General features: G+C 38.5%; 2 protein-coding genes across 3 annotated transcripts in view; both read left to right on the forward strand.

Moving 5' to 3' along the window:
• Positions 1-13,622, forward strand: part of LOC140146683 (uncharacterized) — a 30,510-nt gene that overhangs the window by 5,417 nt on the left and 11,471 nt on the right. For both annotated transcript variants that reach the window (XM_072168556.1, XM_072168555.1), the window contains exons 2-4: positions 6,426-6,595; positions 8,917-9,045; positions 9,717-9,886. In XM_072168556.1, coding sequence (XP_072024657.1) covers positions 6,460-6,595; positions 8,917-9,045; positions 9,717-9,886 — 435 coding nt within the window. In that variant the 5' untranslated portion in view covers positions 6,426-6,459. The remainder of the gene's footprint in view (positions 1-6,425; positions 6,596-8,916; positions 9,046-9,716; positions 9,887-13,622) is intronic.
• LOC140137288 (uncharacterized) lies at positions 3,021-4,082 on the forward strand. The gene is made up of 3 exons (XM_072158935.1): positions 3,021-3,285; positions 3,468-3,554; positions 3,772-4,082. The coding sequence occupies exons 1-3, from the start codon at positions 3,205-3,207 to the stop codon at positions 4,009-4,011; spliced, it is 408 nt and encodes a 135-aa protein (XP_072015036.1). The 5' UTR covers positions 3,021-3,204; the 3' UTR covers positions 4,012-4,082.

The following is a 13,622-nucleotide window of genomic DNA, read 5'->3' on the forward strand; positions in this document are numbered from 1 at the left end:
TTATTTGGCCTTAAGTTGGCCTAAACACAAAAATGTCTCAAATTATTCCAAAACTGTACGTATGTTATTAAGCACTATTTTATCAGTCTAAAACCGTTGAGGTTTGCCAGTGAACCTCATTGTAAGTACTTTTTTTTTTTTTTTTTGTATGAATAACGCATACGATATGTTACGATATATACTGAAAATTTCCCCACGTGTATCAATGAGTTTACGTGGTGTAGTGGTTACGGATCTCGCCGCACGCAAAAGGGTCCCGAGATCGATTCCCATCCCGCAATGATTAAAAATTTTTCTTCTTTGAATTTAAAATTATTTATTTTCATGTGAAAATGTATATATTGCACTGGGAAATATATTTGGTGCATTTTTTTTTCTGTAATGGGGCCACCCGGCCAATAGAGCTAAGAACGGATCTTGGCTCCGGGAAAAAATAATTGCGTCCATTAGGGTGCATCAGATGCCCCTCATATCAATGGATTCATCTGTCCCTAGTCTTAAAATGTTCCTATTGTCACAAAACTAACTTGTGCCAAGTTTGAATTAATTCGGAGGTCGTCCTGAGGGGCCACCGAGAGCCTAAAGTTACAATGTGTGTTCCTATGTAGTAAAGTTCGTTGACCCCTGTACAATTCCAATTAGAAGCCGATCAAACAATTTAAAGTAGCTGCCATATCAAAACCGTTTGGATTTAGAAGCTCAAATCTTGGGAGCTAAGCATACTGATAATCATCTTTGAATCTGTGATGAAAATCCATCTCCAAAGAAATGACCGTGTGTGTTTTATTGTCAAAAGCGCCCCCACAGTCCATATTCTTGGGAAAATCTATAATTTCTGTCTTAACCAAGTGCTATAATACTTTATTTCACACTGAATGTTGTTAATATGTATTATATATTGATCTAAAGTTCAGAAAATCTGCTTTGTAAAAGTATAATGACAACCAGGACATCAAATTTTTGTAAAATTTGAGGTAAAAATTACAACAAAATGCCTATTTCACTGAAATTTTGTATCGAGGGCGCTTGTGCCAATTCCACACATGCTCATTTTGTTGGTGGTTAATTTTTATCACCGATTCGAAGATGATTATCAGTACTATAAGCGCAAAAGATTTGAGCTTCTACATTTGTGTAAGTGAGCCTGATCAGTTAAGGGTTAGCATGGTTGAGAAAAAATAAATTTTGTTTTCTTATGATGAAACCTATCTTATATTTTTGGCACACATCTGCAGTTTATGGAACAAGAAAAAAAAAATCTGAAAGTGGTTGCGTTGATTTGGAACACACCATTTTGTTCGTAGGGGTCCAGAACACACCGTCACGGACGGACATTTGCTTAATTTTTTTATGGTATGGTAATATAAAACTTGTTATAATTTTTTTGATGTTTTGAGTGTGTTAATGTATAGTTTCAATATTATTTCTTTAAAATATCAACAAAAATTGGAAAATTTTAACTCTCAATTAAACATACTACACGCGTGTTTGTATTTTGATGCTGTGCTGTCCGTCCGTGATTTGAAAAATAAACGAAAAGTTTTTAAATCCCCCACTTAGTAATATTTAGAAAAACAAACCTGCTGAACTATCTCACCAGTACCTAGTCATCACTGACCAAGGTTGAAACCAAATAAAAATACATCCATCTTAATATAATCTCACAATATATGTATGTCACGGACGGACAACAAATTTGTCACGGACGGACATTTTCAAGCGTGCCATGGTCCTGCCACCCCTCTCAATAGTGGACAAACCCATATGCAAATGAGGAAGTTTCACATTGAGCTGAGCTTGTGTGCAGTGAAGCACAAACCCTTCTAGCGTGAACAGTCTTTCTGCCTGCAGCCATTGCCAGAAGCACATGGTGGATATGGAGACATTCTAAAAGCCAAAAAAAAAAAAGGTTTGTTGTTTATATTACTTCATAAGATAGACCTATTTATTTAATTCCTGCTGTGAGGAATCTCTGCTTGAAACTCATTCTAAATGTTGGAAAGTAATAAATCATCATTAACAATTAAGGTGAAGGCAATGATGATGATTATTATTTGATAATAGGCCTAATTATATGTATGATAATGAAATAATAATAATAATAATTGTTAATAAAATAATGAATAGAAATAATCATCAATAAGGCCCTTTGCAGTTGTTTCTTAACTAGTAAATTCCTGTTAACATTGCCCTTCCAAATTACAAAATGATTGTTTTTTTATTTATTTTGGACTTTCTCCTTTAAAATGACTTTCAATTACTTCTATTTGCCATTTTCTGACTTTATATCAACAATAATGATGGGGAAAAAAGAGAGCACAACTCCACCCTTAACTTATTTGTAAAATAAAATAGGCCCCTACATTGTTGTGAAATAATTATAAATGCCCGCTTTAGTGAAAATGAGTTGATAATTGGTTGTAATAATTAAAACTTAATAAAGAAAAATAATAGATTTAATTTAATATTATAATTTAAAGTCACCTTGTCCCTTTTTGAAACCTTTTTACAAGAAACTAAAAATTAAGTGTGAAGGGCCTAATTGGTACTAGGCCTACACTAGCATTGAACATAAAATACGATATATTTAAAAGTCTAAGTCATGAATGATGATTTTTTTTAAAAAATTTTCTTCAGATTAATTCAACCAAAAGATCAGAAAACTCGACAGAAGGAGTATTATAGACGGCATCATGCAAGATTGACGAGTAAAGAGCGTTACCGGAAAAAATCTAAGCGAATCGATACGAAAAGAAACAATCCAGAGCTTTGGGAAGAGTGTAAAAAGAAAGATGCTGCTCGAAAGCGAGAAGTTAGAGCCAAGGCTAAACGTCTGCAGAAAGATAACACTGCACAAACTGACGAGCAGGCCACCAATAATCCGGCAGTTGAAGAGGCTGGATCGGGATCAACTCCTCCCAGTTCCTATGCACATAAACCTTCACTGGTCAGAAGTTTAAAAAGAGCTTCACTTGCCCTCCCAAATAGCCCACGGAAAAAAAGCAGTTGTGTTAAAAGAAGTTAGTGTATGACCTCAGTCCTGGAAAAAAGAAATATGTTTTGGGAAGCCCTTGTGCAGAGAAAAGGGCACGTAAGTTGACACCAGGAACCAGTGGCAGTGCAGCGACCAATGATGATGACGATTCAGATAGTGATAGTGATACAGGGAGAAACAGTGAAAATGGAGAAGACAGTGACACAGCCATGGATGACACAGAGACCAGTGAAGTGGAAGAAAACAGTGATAGTGACAGAGACAATGATGATGATGATGATGATGACAAAGTAAGTTTAAAAACATCTTAAAAATGCAACCATTAACAATTAACAATTCATCAATCATTCATTATCATCGAATAAAAATAATAAAATGAAATAAAAATGAATTAAAATACAATAATAAAATAAAAATCAACCAGTATAAGAACTTTTTATATTATTTTGTCCAATTTTTCATTCATTTACAGACTGAGAACACATGCAGACCAGTTTGTGGGGACTTTGTTGCTGTCATCCTAGTTGGCAAGAAGCAGAAAAAACTCTATGTAGCCCAGGTAAATACTATAACTCTCTGTTCTGATTTATCCATTGTTATTTTCCCTGCTGGCAGTTTTATTTGTAAATAAGAAGTGAATCTTATGAGACAGATTTCATCATGTGCCAAAACTTCAGACAAAATTTAGCAGAATCTTGCTTTCAAAATCAATTTAGACCCTTAATTCATAGTAAACATTTTAATTGATGAGCTCTGTGTTGCTGATCTCTCATCAGGTTACAGACATCACTCCGCTACCAGAAGACTTTGAAGAATGTGTCCAACTGAAGTACATGGAAGCTGTAAACAATGATGGCATGGTATACAGATGGGCACGGGATGATGACTACTCAAGGGAACCATTACCCAGCATCATAGCTGTGCTGGACCCTCCTACAGCTGTTCAAGGATCAGCAACCAGAGAAACATTTACTTTCAACATGAAAGCAGTACTTGAGAAATTCAAGCAAACATAAACTTTGTTCAGTTCAGTTTGTCCATTTAGCAGTGTTGCATTATATGTTACATAAACTTGAACTGGACCACACACGTCAAAGAGTTCTGTAAATAGTTTTGAAGGATTTTCTTGCATGTAGGACTTCAGCTATAGTTGTGTTTTATAAACTGTTGTGTGCAAAATACCTTTTAAGGTATTGTAAAAGTTTAAAACTTTTACATGCACAATATATTTTGAAAGTTTCCTCAAATTGAACTATAAGGAGTCAAAATTGAATTTTGAGAAGTTTCAACTGAGAAATATTTGCATTTCATTAATCAGAAAATCATACTTTTCTACAATGGGCTCTTAAATGAGCATTGGCATTCAAAGATTGATTAAAAAGGTACATTGTAGCACAGTAATTGACAGTAAGTATGATATAAAGCATTATTAAAGAGTTTATAAGATGTTAAAACCTATGTTGAATAAGAATAATTGGTAGGAAGGTCAACAATCTTTCTCAATTGTTCATTTAGACTCACTTGTCCGTCCATGACAAAAAGATGTCCGTCCGTGACAAAGTTAGTTTTTGCCCTGTAAACTAAGTATTCTAAGGATTTTTCAAAAATCATTCCCAGGGTGAGATGAAGGTACTAGGTGGTCTTCTATTAATAAAAAAAAAAAGTTCATGAATTTTGAAGTTGCCTCTCTTGTTAGCTTTGGGTGTCCGTCCGTGGCGTTGAAAATGTCCGTCCGTGACATTTTTTATTTACGTCGATAATCAAAAATAAAGAATGTAAGAAAACTTTTTCTATCTGGCATGCAAGCCACTTTACATAGTCACATTATGTACAGGAGTAGAATTGTAAATCTGCAAAGCGACGGATAGAAATCATAAAAGAGTGGAGAAAAGTGGAAACTTGCAAATTTATCTATGTCCGTCCGTGACGCGGACATAATGGTGATTCTATTTTTAGTAACAAACGATGGCAACCCAATTTTATGAACAAATGGCCAAGTCTACAATACTCTTCAATATGAAACACCAATATGTCATGTAAATTCATGCAAATATTTTTTACAGCCTTTCAATCTATCAAAGTCTGGAAAATGTCCGTCCATGACAAACTGATCAGGCTCAAGTCCTAACGGTTTTGATATGGCAGCTACTTTAAATTGTTCGATCTGCTTCTAATTGGAATTGTACAGGGGTCAACGAACTTTACTACATAGGAACACACATTGTAACTTCAGGCTCTCGGTGGCCCCCCAAGCCTAACACCGAATTAATTCAAACTTGGCACATGTTAGTTTTGTGACAATAGGAATATTTTAAGACTAGGGACAGATGAATCCATTGACATGAGGGGCATCTGATGCACCCTAGCGTCCATCGTGCAGGCAGTGTTGCCGTCATATTGTCTGTTTTGTTTACGCTTTTGGCTGTTGCCACATTGAATAATGTAGTCCACCATCGTCTGATATATATTATTATTATAAATCGTCCCCGCCCTCACCGATCTTTGGAGATTTTCAAAATTTATTTTTGTTATTTTAAATTTTTGTTCTTCGCATACCGCTGTCGCTGGCACATCATGCCATGGGCATGTTTTGTTTTCCAGCAAGCAAAAAAAAGGCTAGCTGCGATTCCAATAAATTTGTTTTTTACAACATTTAGGCCTAACTGCAGAAATATTATTTAAATCATGTACAGTACATCGTGGAACATACTCTTTGCGTACAGATGTGGCATGTGCGCAGTGTCTGAAATAAGGAAAATATGGAGGTTATCCCGAGGATAACTAAAGCATGAATTCTGCTTGTCCTCAATTACCTTTTGGTTGTCCCCAAAATGTGTCATACTTTTGGAGGTAAAATATAGTGGTTGTCCAGGGGATAAGTACATAGCTCAATATGGTTGTCCCCAGTGATTTTTGGACAAGAGGACAAGAGGATAAGTGCTTATTTCGAACACTGCATGTGCGTACCGTAGTACAAGCTGTTGTACGCAGATAACCTCGCATATGGACGCGTAGAGTAGCGTTGTACGCTTGTGTATTTATAGCATGACTAGTCGCGGAGTAACAAGCGTAGTTGAAATTAATGTTCCACGATGTACACAAATTAAATAATTTTTCTATTTATAATATGTAAAATTAAATAGATAAGAATGGCGACCATGGCATCACAATTTGAATCTTACAGAATCTACCAACCCTTCTTTTTAACAGCATGTGACCGGAATACAAAACAATTTTTATTCAGCCGGCCACATGATAGAGTGCTTCATCATCCCACGATGTTGAGCCACTTTCACTTTGAAAATATGTAAATAATATTAGTGAGTCCAGATGCAATTCCTCAAATGAGGTCACCCGCAGAGCTGCATGATGTTTAAATTACAAAATGTACTCAATTTTTAAAATAAGTTTTCTTCTTTGAAAATTTCAGATTAAGTCTACGTACATAGATCAAGCACGCCATCATGCCACGACGCCGAGCCACCAAGCTAGGCTCCAGAGCTAAGCCCAAACTACCAGCAGGGGATTCAGGCAGTGATATGGCAAAGGAGAGGAGAAGAGAAAAGCTAGATGCTCTGCTGAAAGACTTTGATATGGAAGGTAAAACATGGCACAGACAGGTGCCAGCCAGGATTGCTAAATATTGCACCTGCGATTTAGTAACCAAATTGGCAACTTTTGAAGATTTTCCTCGCAACTTTTGATGGTTACCTGTCCCATATAGACAGGGGTGGTTTCAGGGGACTCCTCCCCCACAAAAAAAGCGATGACCGCTTTGCGGCCATTTTGTACATTTTTTTCTAACATTTGGGCCCTCCCCCATGACTGCGCTAGATCTGCTACTGCCCATAGAAACCGATGTTTAAGAAAAAAATTTGGTTAATTTTCATCATTGAAAGACACATTTTCATCTCTCAGGGAATGTGAATTTCAACATTTCAAATTTACCCTCCCTATGTGGGAAAATATTATGTCTTCCATACATTGTAGGGGGTGTGTATCACAGCATATTGATTTTAAAAAAATATTTGGGATTTGGCACATCTTTAATTTTTATTATAAATTCAGACACAAACATTGAAATGTATTAATTAACCTCGTTGGAGATTCCATACCAAAGTTTGTTAATGGTCGACGAATGTCATCAAGAACATATAGACTTGTCAACCGGTGTATACCAGGAAGTACACTGAGTTTGTGGACTAAAATCATTGATGCCATGATAGAAGAAACACAGCCTACGATGGTAATCATCCATTGCGGAACTAATGATCTTCATACCTACACGCCTTCTGATTGTATAGATAAACTTTGCCATCTTATAAGCGCTATAAGATATGACATTGACATTGTTATTTCTTCGCTTACAACACAACTCAACCATGTTAGTAGAACTTGGATAATAACTCATGCCTATTTATACTAAGGGACGCACCATTTGATACTCAGGGGGGGGCTGGATTTTTTTTAAAAAACAAAAACTTCCCCCACTACATGAGCAAAAACAAAAACTTTCCCCACCAACACTAAAAAAAAAAAAAAAAAATGCAGGAAAAGGACTTTTAATTCATGTGCTGCTAAAATTTGGAACAGTCTTTCTGCTGATATTAAATGTAATTATGAATCCATGAGTCTCTCTCAATTTAAGCATAGGATTCATTCTTCATAAATTTGTTTGTTCCATCTGCATCATTATCTATCTGTGTCCTCATATATGTAATTTTTAAGTTGTATCGTAAAATAATTTATGTAATCTACATGTATATATTTACATGTATATATGGCCATGCGTTTTAAACTGGGTACACCAATAGGGTGGAGCAGTACTTTTGTGCGAGATCTTTTGTGCTAATTCTTAGTATTTTTAAGTCAAGGGTGTATATATCATTGTATGAGGGCCTGCTTGGAAAGCAGTGCTTGCCACTGAAGTAGTTTAAATCCCTCAATAAAGATTTCACAAATCAAAAAATCACCTACCTAGACAAATTACCTATCAATTTAAAGCTTTTGATGAGACCTTTGTATTGATACCATAACAATTTATGTGACATATTCCATTCTTAAGTTATTTTGATTTTAGTGAAAACATGACAGGGTGGAGCCGAGGATTGATATGGAGGATTGATATGTAAATTTAACTAAAAATCTCAAAAAAATGGGGTAAATTGATATATTTGCTTCTTTTAATTGGTTTTATGTTGTAAATACTTAAGAACAATCATTTAGTAACTAAAAAATGTAACTCTGTCTTTAAATTTAGTAAATTTCTAGTGCAAATCACTTGATTACAGAAAATGCCTTAAATTGTACTGTTTGTGTGTAAATCCCTATTCGGAATGCCTCAAATGTGTGTTTCAAATATGTTTGCACACAGCGAAATCTGTAGCAGGTATCACAATAAAAGTATACATTTTTTTAAAGCTCTTGAGCCAAGGAACTCAAATATGATGTTTTTTTCAGCATAGGGTATAATATGTATAAATTATATCTCACTGAAGATCGAACATTTTTTATGGAAAATGTTGCTATTCAAAGGCCACTACCTCCCTAACTAATCTTCCTACTGGAAAACTAATATCATTTTTGGATTCCCTGTTCAATTTCCTGCCAGGAAATGTATACTTTTCTTGTACTTATGGGTTTAGTTAACAAACAATTATATTTGTATCAAAAAGCGTGCATTTTCAAAGAGGAAAAAAATTGGAAATTTTGGGTACCGAAAAATCAACTCAAAACACATGGCCATATGTAATTTTAAATTTGTTTTAACTGTATAGAATGTTGTACTTTTCGATGCAGGGCCTCCTTGGAAATCAGTGTTTTAGCATTGAAGGGGCTACCCTGCCTAAAGAAAGAATAGATAAATAAATGCATCCCGGTTTTTTCTTCTTTTTTTTTTCCTTTTTTTTTTTAATCCATAGTTCAAGATAGAATATGCCAGATGGAGAGGGAAGCCAAGGACATGTGTAAAGCCATACAGCGAGCAACCAACATGGAGATATTCAAGATGCCACAAAACATCAAGAAGATGACCGTAGAGGAATTCTTTAGTAAGTACATATACTAACTACTCTAAAACAGGGTGAGTCATACCCAGCAAGCCCACCTAAACTTCTTACCGAGTGCAAATGATAGCACACCTAAAATCCTTACCGAGTGCAATTAACAGCACACCTGTAGCTCGCCTGACTATTTCCAGAAGTGCGATTTGTAGCACACCTGCTGTTGTTCAAAATTCATTGACTGCACGGGTGTCTATTCTTCCAGAAAATCTAAATTATATTCTCTCACTCTACTGCGCTGTGGCCACATCCTTCCCCAGATTCTTCCCCAACATGAATCCCACAGAAATAGACACAAAGGGAACATTTTATGCTGGCTGTTATCTACATGTACCATACTTTTCTCTATTGTTTCTTGTTCCCTCTCTTCCCTGACTGAATGTAGGTACAAATATGTCAACCCGGTGTCTGTCGCTGATGTATCTCATTCTCAGCCAGAAATTGAGGAAAGTGGGATGCCGCCAAACAAATTTGAAAAGGCTATATGTTTCGAACTGGTAGACTTCAAGATTTAAGGTATGCCCCACGCAATATACATGTATGGCCCATTATGATTGTTAGTGCCCCTCATTCTGACTTTCTGGAGTTGGCAGGTCTGTGATCAGCACAATATAAACATTTTATTTAAACAAATGAATCCTTGTAATGCTGTTTTACAGACACAGGTGGTTCTTTCAATCAGAAGGCACTTGACGATTACTCACAGCAGGTGAATACATTAGCATCAAGTATAGGCAACAACAAACCTAACTCAGAGCCTGTCGCTGATGTATCTCAGCCAGAAATTGAGGAAAGTGGGACGCCACCAAAAACAACTACAGCTCCAAAGGTAAGCCCCATCATGTATCCGTCTTTGTTTAATACTCAAGTGTGAAAATATGGATGTCTCGATCACCCAGGAGCCACTTTTTACCCAAAGTTATTAAACGAGGGGCCATTCCATTTAAAATCCACACTTCCCTATAGAAGATTTAGGAAATATCTTCCACAGGGGGAGTTTGAATTTCAAATGAAATGAAGCCATTAGGCAGCTCCATTTAAAGTTTCATACACCCTTTGATAAAAATTCAACATGAATCTTCCACTAAGGGAGGGTGAGTTTGAGTTTTAAATGGAGCTGCCTAATGTGTTCATTTCATTTGAAATTCATGCTCCTCAAAGGTGTTGAAATCATGGGTGAAAATTATGGAGGTCAACAGCGAGTGACGGTGCCACTGGGGGTGGTGGGCATGCCATGGGGCTCCCCAGTCAGAACTCTTTCCCCCCGTTGCCCTCAAGTGAAAAATCCAAAATTGAAAAAATGTCCACTTTTTACTGCATTTGTGTGCAAAATTGGTTGATTTACATGTGCCTGGTTGTGATTATCACATTAGATTAATCCCTAATCCTTTTATTGGCGTGGTGACAGCTTGGATTCGAAACCAGTCATCTCTGAAGTCTCTCAGCTGACCTTCCTGACGAAATTGGTGGTCATCTTGAACCCTAAATGTGTGATCTTTCACAAGACTGTGAGCGACCAGTAAGCTTAAAACAGTAAGCTTAAGCCTGCAAGGCTGCATATTAGCTTTTATTCTGGTTCACATACACGAGTGTAAAAACAATCAGCAATGGCCACAACACATCGTGCGCCAAGCAATGGCCTCTAACAAAGAAACGAAACAATAAACTCATTTGAAAGCTGGAAACATAACCTCCAGTATACACTGTCATTAGACCCAAGCTTTTCTCCCTACTTGGTCGAAGGAGCGGTATGGGGCAAAAAGTCAAAAACTTCCCCTCTTCGAGGTCTCACTAACGACGGTGAGGACATACAGGAAGCCCAAAGGAAAACAGCAGTCCAGAAAAATGCTGCATTGGAGCTTATGCTTGGACAAATAGCCAACTATTGTCCAATTATCTCACGAAATACAATACTCAAAAACTGCACCAGCCTGCAACAAATTTGGCAAGCCATCCGTCTCCATTTTGGCTTCCAAACAACAGGTGGCCACTTCCTAGAGTTCAACAATATTACCCTTGGCCCTGATGAACGGCCAGAGGACTTGTACCAGCGTCTAGTAGCATTCACCGAAGACAACCTCATGCGTGAAGGAGGCAGCATCAGTCACCATGACCAAGTCATCGATGAAGATGAGGAGATTACGCCTACACTCGAAAACTTTGTAGTGTTAACGTGGTTGCGTCTTATAAACCCTGATCTGCCCCGATTAGTAAAGCAGCGATGCGGTACAGAGCTAAGATCCCGCACCTTGACTTCTATCAAAGCCGAAATTTCTCAAGCTCTGGATTCGCTCCTGGATGAGCTGAGCTCAAGCGATGCTGCTCGCAGCATGCGCACTAGTAGTCAGCGTGAGACCGATGCCTAAATTGAAAGCTAAGAAATCATTTGGTAAATCCTGCCCTCTGTGTGAGCAAGCTGGTCGGCATGACCATGCGCATTTCTTAAGCGAGTGCTCGTACCTCCCTGAAAAGGACAGAAAATACCTGGCCCGCTTCCGTCAGCTTAACATCCTTGATGATTGTGACAGCGACTCAGATTTAGCATGCGCCTTTGTTGACCAATCTGACCTTAGTGCGCAGCCCAATGTTCAGACAGCGCTGCGAATTCATGTTGATCAGTCTCCTTATGTAGATGCATTCCACAAGCACCATGCGGTCCGCATCACCATTGACAGTGGATCCACTGGTAATCTCATTCGCGAAAACACTGTCCAACGATTAGGATGCCCCATTCATCAGAGTTCGCAGTCTGCCCGTCAAGCTGATGGGTCATCCCCTCTAAAGGTAGTTGGGGAAACAACCCTCACCTTTACTCGTGACAGACACTCCTTTGTCTTTAAAGGTCTAGTTGTTAGAGACCTTGACGAAGAAATCCTTGCAGGTATTCCTTTCATGAAATGCAATGATGTCGCAATTCGCCCTGCTAAGAACCAAATCATCTTGACAGATGGTACAATTATCACTTATGGCGCCAACAAGAGCCCCAAATCCCAGCACACTGTTCGTCGTGCCCATATACTTCATGGACCTTCTCAAAACACTACCATATGGCCAGGCTCATACGTTGAGGTAAATCTCCCTGCAGACATCGCTGAATCAGATGCTACTTTTGCCATTGAGCCCCGTGTTGATACCCCGCTCGGTAGGTTCCTACCGCCCAAACAAGCCTGGCCCAAGCCTGATGTAATCACAAGTATTGCAGGCAGGGTTCGCATTCCCAACAATACTGGTGTGCCACTTGTCATCAGAAAGCATGAACATCTTGGCCAGATACACACTGTTTTTTCACCTATCACTAACTTCTAAGCCATCACACACTGCTGCAGCAGCATCAGTCAGTGTCCCAAAGCCCAGTTCACCGGTTAACTACTCAGCTGCTGTTGCCCTTGACCCAGATGGTATACTTGGCACTTGTGAGCAATCCAACTTCCGCAGTCTTCTCGATGAGTACGATGAGGTTTTTGACCCTAGTTTCCCAGGTTACAATGGTGCTGTCGGCCCTTTCAAGTCTGTGGTTAATATGGGACCGGTCCAACCCCCCCAACGCAAAGGTCGTCTCCCATTGTATACACAGGATAAACTCCAAGAGTTGCAATCAAAGTTTGATCAGCTTGAAAAAGCAGGCGTCTTTGCTAGACCTGAAGATGTCGGTGTGTGTGTCGAATACCTTAACCCGTCCTTTCTTGTCAAGAAGCCTAATGGAGGCTTTCGTCTGGTTACTGCATTTGCTGATGTCGGTAGATATAGCAAGCCACAACCCTCTCTAATGCCCAATGTGGACTCAACATTGCGTTCAATTGCCAAATGGAAGTATTTGATTGCCACTGACTTGACTAGTGCTTTCTACCAAATCCCTTTATCCCATGAGTCCATGAAATACTGTGGTGTTGCAACTCCCTTTAGTGGGTGCGTGTGTATACACGGTGTGCCATGGGTATGCCAGGTTCTGAAACAGCCCTTGAGGAACTGATGTGTCGTGTCCTTGGTGACCTCTTAGAGAAAGGTGTCGTAGCAAAACTCGCTGATGACTTGTACTGTGGTGGTAATACTGTGGATGAACTTGTTGAGAATTGGCGTCAAGTTTTGCAAGCTTTGTCTAAGTCTGGGGTTACGTCTTTCTGCTTCCAAAACAGTCATTTGCCCCCAAAAGACAGTAATTCTGGGTTGGATTTGGTCAAATGGAACCCTTTGTGCTAGCCCCCATAGCATCGCCACACTTTCCAGCTGCTCGCCTCCAAGCAAAGTTGGTGGCATGCGGTCCTTCATCGGTGCATACAAGGTTCTGGCCCGTGTCATTCAGAATTGTCACTGATATTCAAAAGTATCTCATTTTGGAAAATGGATCTCATATTTGTAATCGTCTCAAATTGAATAGATTTGAGAAGCAATTTGAGATCCAATATGAGATCCAATTTGAGTGACAAATTGAGATATAATCCACCCAATTAGGGTTTATTGGGTGCTAAGTTGCTAACTACTATAGTTGATGAAGTACCGTATGGTACTGTATGGAACCATAGATGGAACCAGTGTCTAGACTTCTCATGGTCAAGTGTGGGTTTAAT

This window comes from Amphiura filiformis, chromosome 2 (assembly GCF_039555335.1).
Source record: "Amphiura filiformis chromosome 2, Afil_fr2py, whole genome shotgun sequence".
NCBI classification, from domain to species: Eukaryota; Metazoa; Echinodermata; class Ophiuroidea; order Amphilepidida; family Amphiuridae; genus Amphiura; species Amphiura filiformis.